The 23,873-nt window shown below is 42.5% G+C and overlaps 1 protein-coding gene across 1 annotated transcript; it reads left to right on the top strand.

Moving 5' to 3' along the window:
- Window positions 1-7,246: 7,246 nt before the first annotated feature.
- LOC132072803 (ovalbumin-related protein Y-like) lies at window positions 7,247-12,118 on the top strand. Its single transcript, XM_059471312.1, has 7 exons — window positions 7,247-7,423; window positions 8,111-8,161; window positions 8,777-8,905; window positions 9,683-9,800; window positions 10,032-10,174; window positions 10,512-10,667; window positions 11,110-12,118. The coding sequence occupies exons 1-7, from the start codon at window positions 7,256-7,258 to the stop codon at window positions 11,509-11,511; spliced, it is 1,167 nt and encodes a 388-aa protein (XP_059327295.1). The 5' UTR covers window positions 7,247-7,255; the 3' UTR covers window positions 11,512-12,118.
- Window positions 12,119-23,873: the final 11,755 nt, after the last annotated feature.

Here is a 23,873-nt window from a genome sequence, read left to right as displayed (position 1 = left end):
CGCAGTATAAAAAAGACAATAAATTATTGGGGAGCATCCAAAGGAGGGCCATGAGGATTGTAAAGGGCCTTGAGGGGAAGAAATAGAAGGAGCAGCTGGGATCTTGGTTTGTTCAGCCTGGAGAAGAAGAGATTGAGGGAGAGATCTCATTGCAGTCTGCAGCTTCCTCAGGTGGGGAAGCAGAGGACCAGGAACTTATCCCCTCTCTGGTGACTCATAACAGGTCCTGAGGGAATATCAGGAATCTGTGTCAGGGTAGGCTTAGCTTAGATACTAGGAAAAGACTTTTCACCCAGTGGGTGTTTGGGCACTGGAACAAGCTCCCCAGGGAGGTGGTCATAGCTCCAGCCTGATAAAATTCAAGAAGTGTTTGGACAATGATTTTTGGTACATGCTGTGATTCTTGGGGCTGCTGTATGCAGGGCCAGAAGTTGAACTTCATGATCCTGATCCTTCCAACTCAGGACATTCTATGATTCTACTATTCTATTTCCACATTAACATACAGTGTGGCATGATAAAAGCAGATGTGGAGAGGAAAGAAGGTGGTGATACCTGTCTGACATCCATGTTATTTGAATATCATCAGGATGTTTGTGATCTAGACTCAAGTTTTCTCCAGTGGTAAAGACAGTTATTTAACCAAGTAAATTTAATTCTTTTTCTTAAGAAATTAAAGCAGTGGTCTAAACTGTTCCAAGATATGCAAAATTTCAACATCTCAAGGCTTGTCATAAGCAGTTTAATCACTTTCTGCATCTCTTGTAGCCAGAAGCACTTGATCCAGTCTGTTAAATTTAAAAGCCTGTACACTTAAACAATAGGAAGACTTCAAGTGGGTTACGTTTGAAAACTTTCCTTCCTATGGTAATTAAACTGGAAAGTGCACAAAGTACAAAGATATGCCTCAGTGACCAATGTTGTTTCCTGAACAGCAATAATGGTCAAGATGAAGGAATGGGAGAAAAGCAAAGAGGCCATGACTCAGACACAAATACAAAGCTTCTCCTTTCCAAAAAGAAAAGACAAGAGGCGGTAAAAAGTGCAAATTCAGAAATACTGTACTAAACCTGTAACTTGCTTTAATATTTGCTTTTAACAATATTAAAATGCTTCCAAAACTTCTAATAAAAAAGGCAAAAATAAATAAACCTTGAAGACATCATTGTTGTGACTGGCATTTTTGTCACAGCCTTCCAAATAGGTTTTCTGAAGAACTGAGACTCTTTTTCTCATACAGACTGCTGTGCAGTACCAGAAATAAGGCTTAGCAGGTAACAAGACAAAATCTGAAACTTTCTGCATCTAGTGGTATAAATTGCACTCCTCCAGAAAGCACATAGAGACATCCAAGGATCTGCCACTGTGAAGAAACATTTCTCTCCATGCAGCATGGAAACGATACCTGTTTGTGAGATGTGCGATACGCTCCCATTTCAAGTGCCTCATCCACACTGCTGCACTTTCTTTGCACATTAATGTGCAATAATCCTGCTCTCTCCATCTCCCTTGAGATCTTCCTCTAGATATAATATGGAAGCAGAGAACAGCTGAGACTGGAAGTGAGCTCTGCTGATTCTTTATTCCAAGCTCCACCTTTCCATCAGGGTCAGCTACAGCAGGTTACTTGGGATCATGTCCTTCTGGGTTTTGAATATTTCCAAGGATGGAGACTCCACAGCCTCTTTGGGCAACCTGGATTTACCTCCCTATCCAAATGAAAATGTATTTTCTTATGTTTAAATGTAATTTCTGCTATTTCAGGTCATGTCTTTTCTCTCTTGTCTGTTCACAGGAGAAAGTCTAGCTGCACCTTCTTTTTACCCTCCCATCAAGAAGGTTATGCACATGGATAAAACCCCCTGCGCTTTCTCCTCTCCAGGGAAACAACTCCCATGTCTCCGAGCCTCTCCTCTCATGACAGATACTTTAAGCACTTAATCATCTTCTCTGGTCCTGTTCCCCAGGACATACCCATCTCTTTTGGAATGGAAAGCCCAGAGCCAGACAGTGCATTCCATCTGTGGTCCCACCAGTGCTGAGTAGAGGGGCAGGAAAGCCTCCCTTTACCTGCTGGCAGTGCTTTTTCTAAGGCATTCCCTTGTGCTGTTGACTTTACTTGCCACAAAGACACATTGCTGTCCCACAGTGTCAGCTCAGTGTCTGCCAGGCCTCCCAGTTCTTTTTTGCAAAGCCAATATGATGGCATGGAGTCTTGTGTAATGACATTTCTCCTTTTCTGCAGAGTCTTTTCCTGCAGGAGGCACGTCAGGTGTATTGCCAAGAATCTCAGTAGGCTGCTACTCAGAGGAGAGGAAGGCTTTGTGGAAGGATGTCTGTGTTGAAACAAACCAAAACATTAGTTTATCCTATTTTGTGCAAAAGGAAAATGCTATTTTTCCTGGGAGTATGTGCTGAGATAAAGGACATGCTGGGCAGACTGTCAGTGATGGGAAGTAACGTAGCAGGCATGGTGACATGGGCAGTGTTAGCCACAGGCTGCCACAAACAGGCTTCTCTGTGGGGAGGGATGCTGGTAACTAAGCTCCCACGTGGCACAGCCAATGCCAAATGTCGTGCCAATGCCAGCTGCCATCTTTCCTGCCCTGTGTGTGTGCTGGCTGTAAGGCCCCTGTTACCCTGCTGCCTCCTTAGGAGCCAGTGAGTAAGGACATTCCCAGTGTCACCCTGGCTGCTGGCTGATTCCATGGACTTGAGGGATGAATAAGAGACTTCATGTGTGCTGTGGTGGCTGATGAAGGGACAGCTGTGTGTGCTGGTCCAGAACCTGCGCAGCTGCAGACCCTGGATGCTGTGTGCACTGCTGAGCAGATACAGTAAGAGTGAGCAACTTGTGACCAAATCCATCAGGGCTCTTCTGAAGATGCCTTCACTGGAGAAATTCACTTTGCCAACACTGAGATACGCACAGCCCTGTAACAGCCTGTGGGTGACCAAGGCAGCACTGCAAGCAAAGATGCCCAACACTTCAGGATGGCGCAGGGCTGCCAATGAAAGACAGCAGGTGGGCTAAGAGCTCCTGTCTGAAGGAGCTGACCAGATACCTGAAGTTTCTCCAGACTGAGGGAAGAACACAGGACAAGTGAGAGAGAAACCATCATTGATTAGGTACAGCACCAAGGTCTGCAGTAGCACCTAACTGAACAATCACTGGCATTCACTCTGAGCAAGACAAACATGAAACAATCCAAATGCTCCTTCCCACTGACAAAAGAACAGCAGAGTGGATGTGAACTAAGTCTTGAGCTCTGCGTGGGATGTTGTGATTGGATGAGAGGCTTTGGTCTGTGAGCTGACCTGGACTTCATATCCTTTTGTAAAGGTCCAAATGTCCAAGAGTCTGTTGGTTTAGGGACAGCACCACAATGAAATGCCCAGCAGTGGAAAGGGCAACTGAGCCTTAGCTGACCTCTTTCTTGGGACAAGCATTGTCAAACAAGGATATGTGGATAAACACATCCTTTTGTGATTGCGTTGCATTACACAGCTGTGCTGGACAGGGCAATACATTATCTTCTTTCCTAAGAGGCAGGAAGGTCTGCTTAACCTCCCTGGACTCCATGACAGATCTAAAGCTGCCCAGTTCACTAGGCACTACCTCTCATATTCTTACAATTCTATGCTGATAGCTGATCATAATCATGATTTTTACTTGTGAAATTATTTAGTTGTCTCTGCAATTTTCTTTACATTAATCATTCATTTGACCAATAAAAAATAGAAATGCTAACAAAAACCAGTAACCTGGGTGGTGCATTAGCACACTTCTCAAGCAGTGGACTGTCCCTTCTCTATTTTAAAGCAAAATAATTATTTCATTAGTGAATATATTCCTCAGAAATATTTTGCTAACAACAACAATGCTGTGAGTTGGCTGTTACAAAACACCTGTACCAACTCATGGGACACCTTCGTAGCTACCAAGTTACAGGCTGTCTATGATGATACAAATATGATTCAGGGAGATGGTGCAAAAGGGCCAAGGTGGCTCACATATGGTGAGTTGAAGCACACCACTAGATAATTTGATTGCCAAGGAAGAAGACTCAAGGCATATTCAAACATTAGAAGTGGCAAGGACAAACATACTGGCTAGTCCTTTGCCTTCTGAGCTGTCAAGTATATTGCAATGGACGTGTAGAAGGCAGTTTGAACAGAAACAAGACAGTTTTAAGATGGAAAGGCAGAAGGGGCAGCAGCTGCAGGAATAACTTGCAGTCTAGGGAGCATCTCCCAGCTGTATGGTTAAAGGTTCACCCTACACAGGCACATACACTCATTTGACCTGTTGTCCTCCAGCAAGGTGGGACCCTTTTCAGCTAAATGGGACTCACAACAGTGGTGACCAGTTTACACACTGCCCCTGTGAGAGAATATCTCATTCTCTTTGCAAGAGACCTGCAGTGATGAGACACCCAAGCAGACCAAAGTCTAAAGATCTTTCCTCAAAAGCCCTGTTCCTGCAATAACAAGGGTTGTAGTAGACTGGCCTGGACTGCATACTGTACCATCTAAAGTATCAGTGTGATGTAAATGCACCAGTCCAGACCAAGCTCTTCATGGCTCCTATTGCATGAGCAACTTCAGCTGAAAGGGACTATGAAGAACTGTACTAGAGAGAAAGGTTGGGATGATCCAGAGGCTTTCCTCTTTCACAGAAATGAAAAGGGTTAAAAAGTCCACCTCTACTCTCCTGAGGCATAATTTGTTCTAGACAATTTCGGAGTCATTTTGTGTATTGACTTTGGATTTCTGTTTTAAAATTATGTGGCATTTGAGAGGTCAAAGCATTTTCTTTTATTGTCCGTCCATTCTTTTATTTCAAAGGAATTATGCAACTGGTTTCTGCTTGCTATTGTATATTATGACTGTCTTGCAGACCATGAATGTTTCTTCAGCTGGTTTGCTCAGCTGATGTGCCATGAAGAATGTAAGAATGGTCTTGTAAGAATGTCTCTGTATGTAAAAAAGGCACATTTTGAACCTAGCATCTGGTGCTGTGACCTGTGGAAAAGAACAGCACACCTTAAACTACCTTTCAAAATTATAGCAGCAACTTCAAATCCTTTTCTGGTAGCATCTGACTAGGATCTAAATATCCTGATGCCTGAATTAAAAAGTTACAGAAATCTTGTCTTTCTTATTTTGTCAAATTCTCTTTCCCCAACACATTTTTCATTAGTTCTGTAGTTCTTCCCTGTATAGATGCACTGAAATTAATTTGTTTTCTCAAAATACTCTCACTGAGGGTTTTTTTCCACTGATGTGCTGCCCAGACTGTGACTGTGTCTGAGTTCCTGGAACTAGATTGCTCTGGAATGAAAAACTGTGCTCTGTGAAACACTATGTCTATGGTCTTTCACAATGCAGCAAGGGACACCAGACAAATATATAACTTCTTGCAGAAAAATGTACTTCAGTTTTATTAAATTTGGCAATAAACATTGAAAGGAAATGCTCTTTCCTTGCTCCTCAGCGGCAAATTTTCTCCATTCTTTAGGAAGAGCCATGGATTCTGACAGGAAGAAAGACTGGTGATAATGGTAGTCCAGCCAACATTGGGAGAAAAGTTGCAATAAATACATCCCTGCATATGCTGATCTTAGCAAAATTTGTAAGTTCACACAATGATGACTCTGAAATGTATCAGGCCTATCACTATTCAAGACAGAGGAATATTAAAGAAAATAAGATGAAATTCCTTACATTCTACAAGACTGAATTCCTCACCACTCTTTTTTGTTTTATTTTCACAAGCTGTGTTACACTATTTGCTGCCATGGCCAAATCAACCTACTATTCAAGTTCCAATGAATAGCTTTTATCATTATTTTTGCTTCAGTCATTTTAATGTTCTCCTGTCTTTCTGCAAGGTTTCATGTGCTTTGATGAATAAACCTTCCTTTTTGGAAACTTTAAATTAAAATCCCTTTTTCAGGCTTTTTTTTTTTTTTTTTTTTTTTTTTTTTTTTTTTTTTTTTTTTTTGTTTCAAAGAATGGACTTATTCCAAGTAAAAGTAATTGTCTGACATTGAGCTCCATCCATCACTTTATTGGGTAAACACAGAACAGACAGCATGGGGCGTGTCACAAAATAACATAAGATATATTCCAAGGGGTTCGTCAAGTCTGCCCCAAGTACAGCTGAGAAGCTGTGCTCTACCTTTCCCTGGTGCATCTGATAAGGTAAGCATTTCTTTCAATTATGGTTTCAGTTCTAATATGCAAGATAATAACAATTGTCTTTTACAATACTTATAATTGTATTGATGTAACCTCATGTTTGTGGCTTTCAGTATCAGTTAAAGAAACTAATTATCACAGGATGCCTTCTGCAGAAATCTTACCTGCCTTCAGGTGTATCATCTGTATTATTTTGCTGTTTCAGTCTGCCATGCATAAAGTCAAAGTATTTGTTTTTATGAACTGTAGTTTTGTTTACTAATTCTTCCACATTGAAAAGCTGCTGATAAGCTACAACAGACCTTCTTCCTTCTTCCTCGATTGCTTTAACTTTTCATTTAGTATTAAAAGACAGAACTGAATTTGTTTAAATTCTATGTGTTATGTAAGACATTCTCTGAATGAAATCAAGGAGTGCAGAATGTTCAAATGATCCCATCATTCTACAGTTCTGTGTTATCTTTAATAGTTACATTTTCAAAGGTAAATTACAACAATAAAACCCCCAAGAATTTGCTTCATGAATCTGTTTCTTCTCCAGGAACAAAAACAGAGCTTAAGCCTAAAATATAACAGTAAGTAGAATAGGTAAATAATAAAAAATCTACCTTATATCACCTATACAATCAGTTCAATCAATTAGAGAGAGAATGAGCATCCATTCTATCAGGGGAACAGTTAGATGCATTGTTGCTCAAATTATCTCACACTAGGAGATGACTGTCACATGAACATGTTGATTTGATAGGGACTGTGATACATATGGCAGAGTACCCTGGGTTGTGTTCTCTAGCAGCTGCACACTGTATTTTCTAGTCTGTGTTTTCTTCTTTCACCAGCCTATGCACAGCTGGCAGATGTCCAGCACTTTGATTGCTCATGAATCCAAAATCATATCTGCCTTTTAAATCCACACCACTGGATTCTGTTTGCTGAAAAAACTCTGTGCACTAAGTTTGGGGTTCAACTGAATTTTTTGCATTAGAATTGACCTGTTTCACCACAGTAAGTCAGACTCTTTCTGTTTCCTTCAGACAACAGGGATTTCACAATGGGCTCCATCAGTGCAGCAAATGCAGAATTTTGTTTTGACGTATTCAAAGAGGTGAAATTGCACCGCAGCAATGACAACGTGCTCTTTTCCTCTCTGAGCATGCTTTCAACACTGGCCCTGGTGTATATGGGAGCAAGGGGTAAGACTCAATCCCAGATGCAGAAGGTAAGTTATTTACACAGGTGTAAAGTCACCTCTACTTGTGCTACTTGTTCCTTCTAAGTAACATCACTGAAAAATATCCACTGGTGAGGTTTTCACCTGTTTCAATGTACAAGAACTAAGCCAAAGTCACAAAATAGAGAACTGAATCAGGAGTTACATATAGAAAATACTAATATAAAAGTATTTTTATATTTTATTTTAACAATAAAAGTATTGTTATATTTTCAATATAACAGGCAGTTGACTTAAACATAAAAGACTCAGAGACAATAGCAAAATAGATTACCAGTCAGCAATTTTATGATTTCTAAACTCTGACAAGTTCCAAATAATGTAATCAGATTTTCTTTTTTAATATATAAAAAAGATAAATCCCAGAAAGACAGAAAGACAGGAAGACAGACTATTTTTAGCAACATATAATATGTAATTCAATTGATTTCTAGATACTCACTAGAAAAAAAAATAATCTAAGCAAAGAGTAGTATTGACAGTTTCCAAGAAGGCCACAGAGGGCATAGACCAGTTGTAAGATAACCTGTGAATTTTTAGTTAATCTATTTTCTCATAATATTTTTCTTCCCTGAGCCAACAGGTTTTTTACACAAGCAACATGTGTAACAGTCTCAAATTTGCATTGGTTTTGGTCATGCTTCTCATTTCTACCACTGGTATTTTCTCTTGCAGGTCCTTCACTTTCATAATGCTACAGGAGATAGAGACATTTCTGACTCCCAGGTAGAGAAATAATTTAATCTTTCTTTCTGTCTTATTTTCTCCTCAGAACAAAAGTAGAACTTTTCTGCCTCTCCTCCTGGCTGTTTCAGACCCTGACGAAAACTATAGTAATGGGCTCAAACCAAGGGGGTCTGTGGAGGGAGGGAGGGAAGGAGGGTGTGATTCACCTGTTTTTAAACAAACATAGAAAGACAGCAAGTTGCTTATCTTGCACCAGAACAAGTAATGTTGTGGGGAGAATGCTTTGGGCACCAGGGTGTCTTCCCAGGCAAGTGCTGCCGGGGAATGAGTGAAGAGGGCTCAGTACCTAGAGCCAGGGTCCAGCAGGGCAGGAAGATTTTCAGCTGGGCAGGAAGATGCTGGGCAGAGAAGAGCCCTGAAGACTCAGTGACAGGAACTCAACTACATCTTTTAAAAAGCACATTTCAGGGGACTTGTCTTGACAAGGATGAACTTGCCCATTAAATGCTCTGCCAACACAGCACTGGCTGTCCCAAAGGTGACAGTCTGTGGAGAAAGACTGCCCTGTAGAATCTCTCTTAATTGAAAGGGAGCAGACTTTAGGATCTTATTTTCTTATGCAATCTATCTTCTTTTTTCATGTCATCACCTCAGTGTGGCACTGCTGAGTACATCCACAAAACGTTCAAGGATCTCCTCTCAGACATCAGGAGGCAAAATGCTACTTACTCACTCAGGATTGCTGACAGACTCTATATTGAAAAAACATACCCTATTCTTCAGGTGAGTTATACTGTGAACTGACTTCCATGAGATTTCCTGTAAATGCCCTGTGACTCTGCCCACCAACAGTATGCACCACCAACAGTAGCCCACTCTGTTGATGAAGAGGTGCTTGAGAGCCATGAAAAGAACCAGTACAAAATGAGTTTGGACTTTTCTGTGCCTGTTAGATGAAGGCAAAAGATATAATGGCATAAAATATGCCTATATTGCAAATCACAGGGAGTAATAAAGATTGCTGTTAATTTACTAGAAAAATGGCATGCAGTTATGTCTTGTCACAGAGTATATATGAAAAATGTAAATTTTAAGAGAAATTAAATAAAATTTATTACTTGAAATATTGGAAACTGAAATTGTCAGTTTTCCTAGTGAAAGGAAGCTTTGCTTTTGAAATCTAAGAATGTGAGAACACAGTGTTCAAAACCCTAAAGAGTGAACACAAAGAGGAGACAAACATTGGTCTGTCCTTAGAAATATTTGTTAAAGTGAAACTGTTTTGGTAAAACAAAGGAAATATATCAAAATTTTAACTTGGAACCTTGTCTCATCAAAAAGTGCCAGACCTGTATATGTGAAGCAGTCTTTCTTTTACAGCTTTAAGATTCAGTTAAGGAAGACAGATGTGACTGACATGTGCAGTGTCTGATGACCAAACCCAGGAGTAAACATTCACTGTTCCTTAAACCATTCTGCTTTCTTTCACAATCTTGCTTTAGACATCTGTACATTTCCAAGTCCTCATCAGTCTGACAACTGTAACCCTTTTGCTTATAGGAATACATAAAGTGTGCAAAGAAATTCTACAAAGCAGAGCTGGAAGAAGTTGACTTCAAAACAGCTGCAGAGGAAGCAAGACAGCTCATCAATTCCTGGGTGGAGAAAGAGACAAATGGTAAGGACTTAAAAATTGGTAGCAGGCATTTTTGCTCACCTACCATAAACTACATCCTTGTCTTCCTCTCCTCATAACCTCTAGAAAAGGTGGGTCAAGCAAGTGCAGGTTGCTTATTGCTATGAACATTAAACTCCACAAAACAGGAGCCACCACCCTCACCCCAACATCACAGAGATTTGTGCAGAGGAGCTGGATCTTACCTCTCTCTGCCCTGTCTCTTTCTTAAAGGACGGATCCAAGACTTCCTGGTGTCAGACTCTGTTGATCTTAACACTGCGCTGGTCTTTGTGAATGTCATTTACTTCAAAGGGATATGGAAAACTGCATTTAAAGAAGAATACACTTGGGAAGAGCCTTTCAACGTGACTGAGGTAGGAGGGCACGGACACACCTCTGGCCAGGGCAGCTGTTGGCTCACACAGGCAGGAGTCTGGGGGCTACAAATGTCTGTCACAGGTTGGGTGATTTTTCTGAGTCCATCATTGAAAGGGTGAGTGGGCCTAAAGCCAATTAGTGTTCACAAGATTTGTGTCTGACCAGGCTTCCAGGGCACACAAGCAAGCAAGAGAGGAAAATGGAGACACAACTCTTTTCCAAAGGCAGCATGGTTGAAGATTGAGTCCTGTCTTTCAAAGGCATCGTACATTTGTCTGACCAAAGAAAAAGTTTGCTCCCACATTGCATCATCTCACATTTTTGTTTTTGCAGCAAGAGAGCAGACCTGTGCAAATGATGCGTCAGAACAGCACCTTCAGAGTGGGAAGAGTGGCTGAAGATAAAATCAAGGTCCTGGAGCTTCCGTACACCAGTGGAGAGCTGAGCCTGTTGGTGCTGCTGCCTGATGACATCTCTGGCCTGGCAGAGGTATGGCCCTGGCAGGGTGAGCAGAAGGGCTGTGGCATCAGTGGGGCTTGGCTGCTGTCAGACCTTTTGCTGCCCATTGACATCCCAGCTACCCACCCCATGGCTGTGCTGGGCAGGCAGGGGAGCACAAAATCTGCCCAGGTGCTGAGGCAGAGCCTCTTAGGAGAGTCCTGAGCTCCGTTTTATAAAATGAAGGTAAAGCAGTGTAGTGCTGCTGCAGCCCTCCAGAAGAGGATGTATATATATGCACCAATCTCCATCAGGTATCAGAAGCAGGCAAGGTAGCAGGACTATTATTACTGTGAGTGGTTTCAAATGTTTACTAAAGAAGAAAAGTTTGTCCTAGGGGAAATAAAAAATGAAAGTGATGAAGAAAGCATTCCAAGAAAGCATTCCATTTAACTTTTGTCTCAGACATTTAATTCCCTGCCTCTCTTTGCAGCTTGAGAACAAAATCAGCTATGATAAACTCCTGGAATGGACCAGTCCCAGGGTGATGGAAAAGAAGAAGGTGAAAGTGTACCTCCCACGCATGAAGATTGTGGAGAAATATAACCTCACATCTGTCCTGACATCCTTGGGTATGACTGACCTGTTCAGCCCAGCTGCCAACCTCTCTGGCATCTCTGCAGCAGAGAGCCTGAGGGTGTCTGAGGCTGTCCACGAGGCATATGTGGAAGTCAATGAAGAGGGCACTGAGGCAGGTGGCACAGAGGTTGTAACTGGAGACATCCAACATTCCTCTGAATTTGAAGAGTTCAGGGCTGACCACCCATTCCTTTTTTTGGTCAAACACAATCCAAGTGACATGATACTGCTCTTTGGTAGATATTGTTCACCCTAAGGAGAAAAAGGGCTGGAAATAATGCTTGCCTACCCCTAAGAAACAGACCCCCTTTACTCTAGTATTGTAGTATAATCTTATCTCTTCTCTAAGTGGGAAGCCTTCAGTATCTAGGGAGATATTCCTGAAGAAGTGTGTGACTTTTCAGATCTTTGGGTGCTGATATTTCTGCTTACACAAGTTGTACTTAGGACTTATATCCATGAATAAATAAGAACTTCAAGAGGTAGCTTAACATCATGATTGAATAACATAGGATTCAGGACCACTGTTTTTATTCTTGTGAGAAATTCTGACACTGATATTGAGAGTCTGGTTTTTCTACAGGAAATAAACACAGCTATTAAAATAATCCTGTTCCTTTCTGTTGATCTCGCTGCACAACCATCCTTGAATTGATGCCTGGACAACTTGCAGATGAAATTCTTAATTTCAGCATCATTCTTGTTTAAGAAATGCATTTGTGCTTCTTTGTGCTGCACATATGGTACAGCTAAGGTCTTGTTCAGAGTGGGCATATAGAAAGTTTCACATTTCTTCTTAAATCATCATCTCCAAACACAACACCTTCCTGACTGATGCAATTTCCCATCTTCATTCCCATGATATGCCATTGATTTTGTGAATGTCAATTGTTGGTTCTTCTATTTATTCTAATAAAAGCATTGCAAACTAAACATGTCTCTAATTGTTTTGTGTTACTGCACCACACAATCAAAATATATGATATATTGGGTTGTGGTTATTTACAGAATGCATTTAGATTAGGATTTAGATACAATTTTCAAAACCACCATGTACCCATATATGAAGTCATTCAAGAGCCTAACATTTTTTTTCCTAAAATACTGAATTTAAGCAAGATAAGCCCTATATCTCCTATTTTTACCTTGCACTGTCCATATGACGTATCAAATAACTCAGTTTTTTTAAATCTGCTATTGTATTTCCAGATAGTTTTAAAATATTTCCTCTAATTGCCCCCAGGAAATACATTGAGGTGATGCCTAAAAGATACAAGTTCAAAAACACGAGGAAAGGATTGCTATTTTTCTTAAAAGGTGGACTGCTTCAGCTGTCTAATACCCACAGGAACTGTGTGAGAAAATCTTTTTTTACTGCCTTTTGATAACATAATCCCCTAGAGGTATCATTTTCTATTTCAAAGTCTTCAGGGGATGGTCCTTCAGGCTGCACTTTATCCAATTGAAAGACTTATTAGTATTGATCACAGACTTCAGCAATCTTCCCTCTGCTAGCACACGCATGCAGAACTTCAAATGACAGTACTAAAAAAGTGCTTAGAAAAGGGAGATACTTGGCAGTATTTGGAGCTGCCTCAAACAGTTTAGAAGTAAGTATTAAATATAACTTGAAATTATGATGCTGACTACAGGGAAATGTATCTTGGCTGCTATGAAACCTATGGAAGAGCTGCAAATACTGGTCTTCCCAAGACAGCTTGAAGAGATCAGACACAGTTAACAGAAGTATTCAAGTAAAAACATATTCTTATTTATGTAATTTCAAGCATTTCTATGCATATAATGTTCTGCTTCACTTAAAACCTAAGGCAGCAAAGGGAGTTTTGCTAAAACTAAAGCAAAAAAGAAAAAGGCAGGATGTATAAAGTACTTTTCTAAGAAGCAGAGGGTGAAAGTTTATAAACTATTATAGATCTGTTATTAAACTGAAACGAGCATATCTGTCACTCTGCACTTTCTAGGTGCAATGAAAATAAAATTAATATTTATGGAATTATATAACATGGATATAAAAAATAACTATTCTCTCTCTCTCTCTCTCTCTCTCTCTCTCTCTCTCTATATATATATATATATAAAACAATTGTTTAATTGTTTCTTTGCTTGATGATTGTTTTAAAGAAAATAAATGGTGAAAATCAATGGTAATGAAATGAAGATGAATGAATTGGTAAATGGTTTCCTAAAACTACATCTGAGAGAGGTCCACCTAATGTCCTCACTGTGAAACAGAACTATTTGACCCATTCTACATTGGGCCATTAGGTGTCACTAGGGATACAAAATTATGTCCCACGTCTTCTGACAGAGAGACATCTGTTGAAAACTAGATCTGGGAGCTTAACATAGGTTCCAATTTTGTTCTTAATTTTTGTGCAAGCAGATGATTACGATCAATATACTGAAAATGTAAACCAGTGGCACTGGGCTTGAAACCCGGTAATTTTTGAAGAAAAAGACAGAAATATTATTTGGTGAAACATCAGAGGCATTTTAAAATGTCTGTGTCCTGGAAAAAATATCATGGTCAAACACTGTAGAATGGAGGGAGCTGTTTTGTTTATGAAAGAGAAACCACCCTCTAAAGGGGCTAAAATGTGAGGTAGAAGTGCAGTTTCAGGGAGGTTGAATAAGATCCCCTGTATCAAAGGCTGGGCCCAGTACTGCACTTGGGCATTGCTGGTCTGGGCTGGCAGGACTGCTGCAAAGGCTCTGCCAAGGGCAGTGTGGCTGCTGCAGCTCCCATGGGAAGCAATTCTGAAAAGACCAGCATGATGGGTGTTACAAAGGGATGAGGGAAGAGCAGCCATGAGGAGAATAAACTCTGCTTGCTGTTTCCTGGCTTTGAAGTCTGGTAAGAGTTTAATAACACTAATCCCAGCTCCCACAAAGTCTGGGTATTGTCCTTCAGCCCTTCTTGTCCCCCTGGCAGCATCATTGAAGTTGGTATGTCAATAAACTGCCATCTGTCCATTCACTACTCTCCATTTTCACTATGTGCCATGTTGTTCTGGGTTTACTGTTCTGCCAGGGTGTGTGGAACAAAACCAGACACACACAGGACAGCATTTGAAATGCTGTGTGAACTATTTGTGGCCTTCCTTCTTATGTCATTTGGAGAAGGGTTGAAGATGACATATCTTCCCTGCCCTTTGGGGGATATAAATTTCTGAGACCATTCCACATCCCTCTGCATATGACTTGTGAGAGAAGCCTGCTGTCTCCTAAGCAAACTGAATCCATGGCTGAAGGCACAAGATCTAGCAGGCATTATGCTGTAACCATAGTCACTAGAGGAAGTGCAGAGAACCCCCGGACTCCAGGGCAGAGTTGTCCTGGATTCCCAAATGGTATTTGAGAAAGCATAATGTGCTGAATCGAACAGAAAGCAACGTCTGCTAGAAAGGTTTTGACACATAGCAGGGCTTTCTGTTTCTTGCCTAGTGAGCTGAGATTTATCAATAGAGAAAAGGGACAGCAGAGAGGAGATTGTCAAAAGGCAGTAAGGGTGGGGCTGCTTGGCAAGGAAAGGGGATACACAGCGGGGGTGACAACAAGACAAGAAGGGCAGGGCCTTTCCCCATAATATATTAGATGCTGCAGTTCCCTTCACTACTGCTACAGTCCAGTGATTGCCAAACAAGCCTGTGGTGATGAGGCAGGTCAAATATCAAGCCTGCAGGTTAAATCCACAAATCAGAGTCTGTAGTGCTCCTAACCAGAACACTATGGTACATTAAGGAGTTAGTGACCATGTAAAAATGGGTCTGATCAGGCTGATCACTTTGTGCAGTTTGTGTTAAGCTGTGCTGCACATATTGCTTAGTGTCCTGGACTATACAGTGCTGAACATATCATGTGGCTGTGGGCTAAACTTCATCTGCTAATCATAATGGAGGACCACACAGATGGAGGAATGGAGAACCTCACAGATGGTCCTGAACTGGCACCCTGTGATGATGTTGCTGGCACATCCTCGTCTTAATCTTGAAGTGAACAGCATTTTTCTGTATACTTTCATTCATCAGTAGAAATGATAAACAGAACATACCCATAAAATTGTAAAGATCACACCACCAGTGAACCTCTGCATGCATGGGACATGCATATTGTGCTGTTCCCTGAATAAAGACCTATCCAATGCTGCACCACTTTGGGATCTGACCACTGGAAGGGACATGAAATTGACTATGCTCTCTCCTTTCCCCTTCTCATCTCATTTCCAATAAGATGGAAATGGAAATTTAATAATTTTCTTACTAGTGTCCAAAATGAACACTTGCAGTGTCCATCTTGCTGAGATTCATGGCCAAGCAAACTAGCAAGAGACTCCACCTAAATTCTTCTCTTGAGTGAGGGGGATATAGACCCCCATAGAGGCATCTCACGGCTCTGCCACAAACAGTGTCCAGATTCAAGGCTTGGAAGCTGCTTCCACGCAGTCAAACACTTAGGAGGGGGATGATCTTGAGAGCAGAGGTTTTTGAAGTGCTGAGTGTTATGGAGGCAGTGACAGAGGTGGACTATTTGGTATATCTTCTGAAGTAGGAACTTAATGGCATTAAAAGAGGTTAGCAGAAAGAAGTGAAAAAACCCCAAACACACAGAGGTAGCTGACAACAAACAGCTGAATGATGGAATTAATAGTCAAAAAATGTGGAAGATGATAAAATTTCACATGATTTTAAAGGGAAACTGGACAAAACCATGAAAAAGAAATTGGTTGAGAGGTAATAAATGCACAGAAAATAGTATCAGCTATTTAAGTTCCAGGACTGACAATAGCCAGTGTTAGGACCCTGAAAGCACAGCCACCTTCAGCAAGAGATTTCCCCAGCACCCTCTGCACATGGGTCTGGAGCTTGTATTGGGTACCGGCACCATTTGTGAGAGGAGGACACAAATCCTAACCCTAACCCTAACCCTGTCCTTGGCCATTTACAGCAGACCTGTAATGAATGAGAAGAGCTCATACTGTGCCAAATCTCCAGTCAGAGGAGCAAACAGCACCTCTGCTTGAGTGTAATTAAGAACCAGTGGACAGAGACGTGTGACAGATGCGTTTGGAGAAACAGAAGAGAAGACATGGGGATGTTAATAAGAAGGGGATGTTATAAAGAGCACCACAGCTGAAGGTACACTCTTGGGAGTCACCTCTGGGGCATTGCAGCCACAGGCAGCTCATGCCAGGGCAGTGATACTCCAGAGGAACTGCAGCCTGCTGGTCACTGATGCTGCAGCAAGGACATCCCTGTGGAACTGCAGCTCCTGAAGCAGACTAGAGCACAGAATTAAAGTGAGCAGCACCATCTGGCAGATATAAACAGTTATACACCAATCACAACCTCTTGCATGGCTTGCTGCTTCACCAAAGGGACTGGTGAGCACTGAGTATAACAAGGAAGCTGAAACTAGTAAGCACAAGAGGACACTTTTTGTATTGAAGTGAAATGTGGGGAAGCAAGATGAAGGGTCTGTTTGTTTCATAGTTTGTTACATCAATTTTGTGAGATAAACAAAAAAATTAATGTTAATCAGCAAGAAATTAAGTTAAACTCCCCAAGTCAAAGCTGTTGCCCACAACAGAAACTTATTTCAGCCTAAACATAGCACTGAAGTGCGCTGCAGGTTTCTGTCTCCAGTTCTCCCTCCTGACAGACCTCAGTCCTAAGCCTTGCAGCCTTGTCTCCAGGTCCATCTCTTTTGCTTGTAAGCGTATGACACAGCTCTGAGTGCACTAATGAATTTGTAATAGTCCTGCACTAAGGAATTTGTGAGAGTCCTGGAGCCTCTCCCACACCTGTGACCCCAGGAGCTCTAAGCTATGTGCTGGACTTTCAGTTCCCATGTGTATTGCACCAGTGGTGTGTCACTCTCCAGTTCAAACACAGCTGTGCCCATTCCTGGCCAAGGACTCCTAATGTGACCTTGGCCCTGGCTTGTGATCACTGGACCTGGACCTGCCTCTGCTGTGTGAATTGACTTTGTGGTCAATGCTGTCTTTGCACCTGCCACATAGCCATGACGTTGCCTTAGGATCTGGACTGCCCGTGGTCTCCAGGCCTGCTCTGCTCAGCTGCTGAGCCCTGGCTGGTGAGACTCCAGCTGGGGCATCCCCCTTGCCTCCTGGTTTGTTCCTCTTTGGGAAAAGATGGCCCTTGCTGTTCCTGGACAGTGAGCTCAGTCCTGCCTGAGCCCTCTGCCAAGCAGGAGGAGCCTGGGTCTCCGGTCACACAGGGCCCTGTCCTAACAAACCTTCCCAATCTCCACAAAGCTCTCACTCATTACTCAGAGCCAGTTTCCTGAATAGTCCCCTTCCACCCAGCCAGACCATCCTTCCTGGCTTGTTCCTGACCAACCTCTGGGGCCTGTTGGGGTGGCCTGACCATCTCACTCAGTTCTTGACCTCTCACGCCATGTCCATTTCCTATCCACTGCCCTTGTCCCAGCTCTGCGCCCCCTGCAACAGCCCCCTCACACCCCGCAGCCACTGAGCCATTCTGAAGTGAGTCCCTCCTGAGCACAGGTCTCCCTGAGGAGCAAGGGCACGCTGTCTTCACAGGGGAGGCTGCACTAGAAGCCCTCAGTGGCCTTGATCTTCCATGGGACCTCTCCCACCTGCCCAAATCCCCAGATTCCATGCTACCCCCCGCCCCAGGCCATCAGCCCCCACCCCAGTGACACCACATCAGGGGCTGCTCTCCTGTTCCCCTCAGTCCCGCCCTGCTTGGCCATGGCCTGCTTGAGAACAACTTGTGCACTCATTTCCTGGCTTGAACTTGAGCCTACTCTGTCACTGCTGACCTGCCTCGTAGTCACTGGATCTGATTGCAGCCCTCACCTGCGGAGAGCCTTCCCAGCTTATGTTGCCTCATGTTCTGAAGGCTTGGTTGGAGCTGTCAGCCTTTCAGGGTCTGTCCTGTTTCCCTTGCTCAGGTGCTATGGGTCTGGGCCCTGGACAGCCAGCCTCCTGTTCTACAGGCAGCAACCAGCTCTCATTGCTCCCTAACCCTAGGCTCTGAAATGGACCATGGCCCTGGCTCCCCGGTTGCTGTGTCCATGGATGTCACTGACATTTGGTTCTGCTTCCCTATGGTCAGATATTGTGGTGAGGGCACTGCCCTCCCTGAGGGCTGAATCTTGGCCCAGCTCACTGTCCTCATGGAGCAGCTCTGCTCCTACTGCTTCTCTCAGTACAGACTTTCCACACAAAATATTGCCTGCTTACTCAGGCTATAGCTCTCCAATGTGACTACAAGGATATTATGGGAGATCATCCTGAAGGCCTTACTAAAGTCAGGTGTACAATATCCTCTGCTCTCCCTTTGTTTATACAACAAGCTGTCCCATCCTAGACACCAATGATGTTTGTCAGGAGAGATTTGTCCTTGGTAAATCTGAGCCGGTTTTCTTCATCATCTTTTATTCCTTCACATGTCTCAAAGTGTTCCCAGGAGGCTATGCTTGGGAGCCTTCTGCAGGGATTTGAGCTCAAATACAGTTGTACAGGGCGTTAGTGACCTACATAGTATTTGACAGGAGAAGGCGCAGGCCTGAGCTTGCCGAGCATGGAGCTTGGCTCCCCATCCTGTGCTGTCCTGCACATCGCCCTGGGCTGCAGCATGAACTCTGTGTGCGAGTCAGAAGGGAGGAACACGTAGGTAGCTCCCACTTGGCATGAGTGACTGCATCCCCTGCCTCCTAGCATTTATCATAAAGTGAAGCAGCAGGTCTTCATGTGAACATCCTTCTGTTTCTCAGAAGAAATTAACTGCTTTCTTCTTTAAAAATTCCTCTAAAGAACTCTAAAGACCAAAGTGTTGGTGAACTCCTATCTCTGTGGATAGGACTTGCATTGCATGCCATTCCTTGACTGGTGATCTTTCCAATGCTGCACAGCTTGGGGTTCCCAGCAGCTAAGGGAATATCACAGAATCAACTAGGTTGGAAAAGACCTTTGAGAAGATCAACCTAAATGAGCAGGCTATAGATCCAACCTATGACCTAAGACCACCATGTCAACTAGACCATGGCACTGAGTGCCATATCCAGTCTTTTCTTAAACACCTCCAGGGACGGTGGCTCCATCACCTCCCTGGACAGCCCATTCCAATGCCCAATCTCCTCTTCTGTGAAGAATTTCTTCCTAAAATCCAAACTAAATGTCCCCTGCTGGAGCTTGAGTAGGTCCTCTTGTCCTATTGCTAGTTACCCGGGAGAAGAGGCTGACCCTTACCTGGCTATAATCTCCTTTCAGGTAGTTGTAGTGAGTGACAATAAAAATTATCTATATTATCCTCTTTTTCCTTTCAATGTTAGCTACAATAAATTGTATTTTAGGCAGTGTCTTGGAGACTGTTTTTCTTGACACAGATCATAATGAGTACTAACCTTTAGTGCCTTGCAGCAGTGCACTACACCTTTTCAGTGACTGCAGAGACCTGTAGTCTCCTCAATTCTCCTCCTGTTCCTTTCTGAAAATTAGTCAGTTTTTCAAATCATCAGGAACCTTCTCCAATCATCCTGACTTTTCTTTAGTCTTCATTTTTCTGTTGCACCTAAAAACCTTTTCTTACTGTCCTTCACATCCCTTGTCAGTTTTCCTTCCAGCACAATTTTTGCTTTTCAGATTTCATCTCTGAGTGTATGGTGAAAGCTTCTATACTCCTGCCTGGTGGACTCTCCTTGCTTTCAACTCTTGTACACTTGCTTTTTGCATTTGAGCTTGGACAGAATGAAGGCACCATTATCATCAGACACATGTTACTTCCTCAGAAAGATATTTAGCAGGTATGGAAGCAAGGCAAAGGCTTTGCATGTATGTGAGGCTAAAACTCATTCAACCACAGTGAGGATGTTTTTCAAACATGGGAGTCAAAGACTCCCATCTAACCCATTACTGACCTGTGGGATGTGATCATTGAAAATTATGCCATGAAGGTCACATCAACCTATGTCAGGGGGAGCAGTAAGAAATCATCATCTGTATAATGAAATCTAAGCCTGTGTCAGTCTCAAATGAATAAAGGGATGTGAGATGTCATATGGGATATTGCAATGACAATGAAGGGCAATGACAAATGCCCTGTCACTGTCTGTGAGAGATCAAGGCAGCACTGCAGGCAACAGTGCACCTCTCCAATGGAATGGAGCAGTTGCAGAAAGGTGCCAGGTGGGCTATGGGCTCTGAAGTAGCTTGACCAGATACTTCATTTGCTTAGTACTGGGGAAAAAACAGAACCACAGAACAATGAAGAGAGAAACCATTGATAGCTGCAGCACCCAGGTCTGCAAGGGTAACAAGTTAGACAGTCAGCTGCAATCAGTAAATCTCTCTGTGACTGGTTACCTCCGTCCCTGCTTGAAAGCCAGCTTTTAGAGTCACAATGTGGAATGAAGACAAACACAAAACAATGAATATGCTCCTTTCTATTGGCAAAAGAGCAGGATCAAGGACAGAATCCTGAGTTCTGAATAGGTTTTTGTGATTAAACGAGAGGCTTTGTTCTGTGAGCTGACCTGAACTTCATATCCTTTTGGTAAAGTTCCTTTTACACTGTCAGTTGTCCAAAGCTCAGGTACTCAAGAGTCTGTTGGTTTAGGGACAGCTCCACAATGAAATGCCTGGCTGAGGAAAGGGCAACTGAGCCTTAGCTGACCTCTTTCTTGGGACAAGCATTGTCAAACAAGGATGTGTGACTGAACTGTTTGTGCTGCTTGCACAGCTGTGCTGGACAGGACAATCCATTGTCAGTTGTCCCAGGTAGTCTTCCAAGTGCGGGAAGGTTTGCTTACTTTAGACCTCATGTCAAGCAGACTGTAAAAGACCTTTTAGGGTTGATGTTATGCTGCTGGTCTGGTCTGATCCAGTTCTTCATTTGCTCATAGCTATATTCTGTTGCTTAAAATGGGCCTTGCATTATCTCCCAGTCTGAGCACAGAAAACCACACCAGAGCCCTCATAAAGAACACAGCTTCCCTTTATCAAACATTATCACAGCAGAGCATTTTATCCTCCGTGTATTTGCTTATTGTGGGTGTGTTCTGAACCTTAAACTCCAATTCTTGGAGAGAAAACATGATTTTCATATAACTCATGCAACAAAGCTCTGCATCAAATGCATACAAAGCTGTTCTGAAGATCTGGAAACCAGGACACTACTCAGAAGTTAAACTCACCAGATTAAAAAAAAAACCACTGGGATAATTTTAATTCTATTCTTGCAGTGTGATAGTGTGTAAAAAAAAAGATCACCAAAAGTGCAGCTTCTTCCTGAATATGTTTGTAAGTCCTAAAATTCAGGTCATACGAGATGAGCTCTACTTGTGATACAGGTCTGGACACTTCTGTAATTCATGTATGATCAACCAGACAAAGGGAATGGGAATCATGGTTGTTTAGCAGATAGTCTTGAAGGACATTTGAAAGGCAGATTTCACTGAGGTAAATACACTGACCAACTCTCACATGCAGCTATTGAAGACCAGTGTGGTGGAAGTAGAACTAAACCCTTGTGGACATCAAGTGGCCCTGAACAAAAAAAGGATAAGGAGGAAAAATGGTGGCATAAATCTGAGGCGCACTATAAAGAATGTGATAAAACATCTTATTAAGTGAAGACGCACAGGCTTGAAGAATCATAAATTATCTCAAATTGGAAGGAAACTATGAGGACCATTGAGTTCAGCTCTCTGATCCTTGCAAGACTACCTGCAAATAAACCATATGACTAAGAACATTGTCCAGATACTCACTGAGCTCTGACACACGGGGTGCTGTGTTACTTCCCTGGGAAGCCTGTTTCAGGGTGTGACTGGCCACTCTCTGGATGAAGAACCTTTTCTCAGTGTCCAATCTGAGCTTCCCTCGATGAAGCTTCATTCCATTTCCTTGTGGCTCATCACAGGTCACCAGAGAGAGGAGAGCAACACCTCCCCCTCCACTGCACCTACTGAGGAAGTTGTAGGCTGAGATGAGATCACCCCTCAGCCTTCTCTTCTTGTCCTCAAAGCCTTTCACCATCTTTGTCACTCTCCTCTGTACAGGCTCTTATAGTGTGATGTCCTTCTCACATTGAGGTGCCCAAAGCTGCACACAGGATTCGAGGTGAGGCCACATCAGTGCAGAGTAAAGTGGGAAAATCATAGAATCAGAGAATAGTTTGGGTATCAAGGGACATTAAAGATGTCGCCTGGTCAATCACCTCCCTCAACCAGCTGGTGATGCTGAACCTGATGCACACCAGTAAGTGGTTGGTCCTTTTGGCTACCAGGACACACTGTTGACTCCTATTCAACTTGCCATTGACCCACACCCACAGATCTCTTTATGAAGACCTGTTTTTAACCTCTCATCCCCCAGTCTGTACTTGCAACGAGGATCACCCCATCGCAGATGGAGAATCTGGCACTTGTTCTTGTTAAACTTCATACATTTGGTGATTGCTGAGCTCTCCGGTCTCTCCAGATCTCTTTCTAAGACCCTTGAGGGAATCCACAGCTTCTCCTAGTTCAGCACAGCTGGCTTTAGCCCACACTGGGTAATGTTCACTTCAGCTTTTTCATCATCATCTTAGAAGGATCACTAATAATCAATATTTTGTGGGCGCAAAGCTTAAAAGGAAAGCAACGTGTGATACATGCCCTGTGACTTGGGGTCCAGGCACACCTCCCACTATTTAATCATATGTCAGATTTTCTTCTGGCTACCTAGCACTTCTAGAAAGCACTTCTGCCTCTCCTGATATCTGTGTTACACCTCACCTCCTGAGCTACACACTGACAGACAATGACTCATCAAGGGGAATGTAGATTTATATAGCACATTTATTTCCACAAGAGGAAGCAGACTGAGGTAAAGAACACTGCACTGCCTAAACTTTTGACAGTAGTAGAGGAGACTACTCTGCTTAACAGAGATGAGAGTTATGTCCCAAATGTTCTAAAGAATTATGTTGTACAGACTTTGAGATCCCCCTCCTGCCTTTCCCCCTTCTCCCCCCGCATTTAGAAATCACACTGTGCTTTGCAGAGGTCAGAATGGTTTCTTAACTGTTTGTCCATTCTATTATTCCAATACAGAACAAAAGCTTTTATAAATGAAATATACTTGCTATTATATATTATGATTGTCCCACAGACCATGAAGACTCTAGCTGGATTTCACAGCTCCTCCATCATCTGTCATACCATTAAGTTACTCATGGAAGATCTGAGAGATACAAGGCAAATGCATACACAAATACATTTGAACTGACTGTTTTTTACTTTATCTAGAGTTATGTGTTGCTGTTAATCCCTGAGAATAAAATACTTTGCTATAAAACCACTCTCATAGAAAGCTCTTTTATAAATATTTCTCAAAGAAAATATTCCTGGTTTTGACTTTCATCTCAATTGGTTTGTCACATGCACCCTACTTTATTTCCCAAAATTTTTTAGAAGAATAAAAGGCTAAGTCTTCTGTCCAGCATGGCTGCATTTTGTACATTCAGAAAGGACTGAATGAGAGTTCTGGTCTATTACTACAACCTTAATACCAATTGACTAATTATTGATGTATTGACTAATAACTGCTAATTATGTGTGACATCACTA

The sequence above is a fragment of the Ammospiza nelsoni genome, chromosome 1 (genome assembly GCF_027579445.1).
Source record: "Ammospiza nelsoni isolate bAmmNel1 chromosome 1, bAmmNel1.pri, whole genome shotgun sequence".
Lineage (NCBI taxonomy): Eukaryota > Metazoa > Chordata > Aves > Passeriformes > Passerellidae > Ammospiza > Ammospiza nelsoni.
The sequence above is the reverse complement of the archived record's forward strand: the minus strand, read 5'-3'. Positions and strand labels throughout refer to the sequence as shown.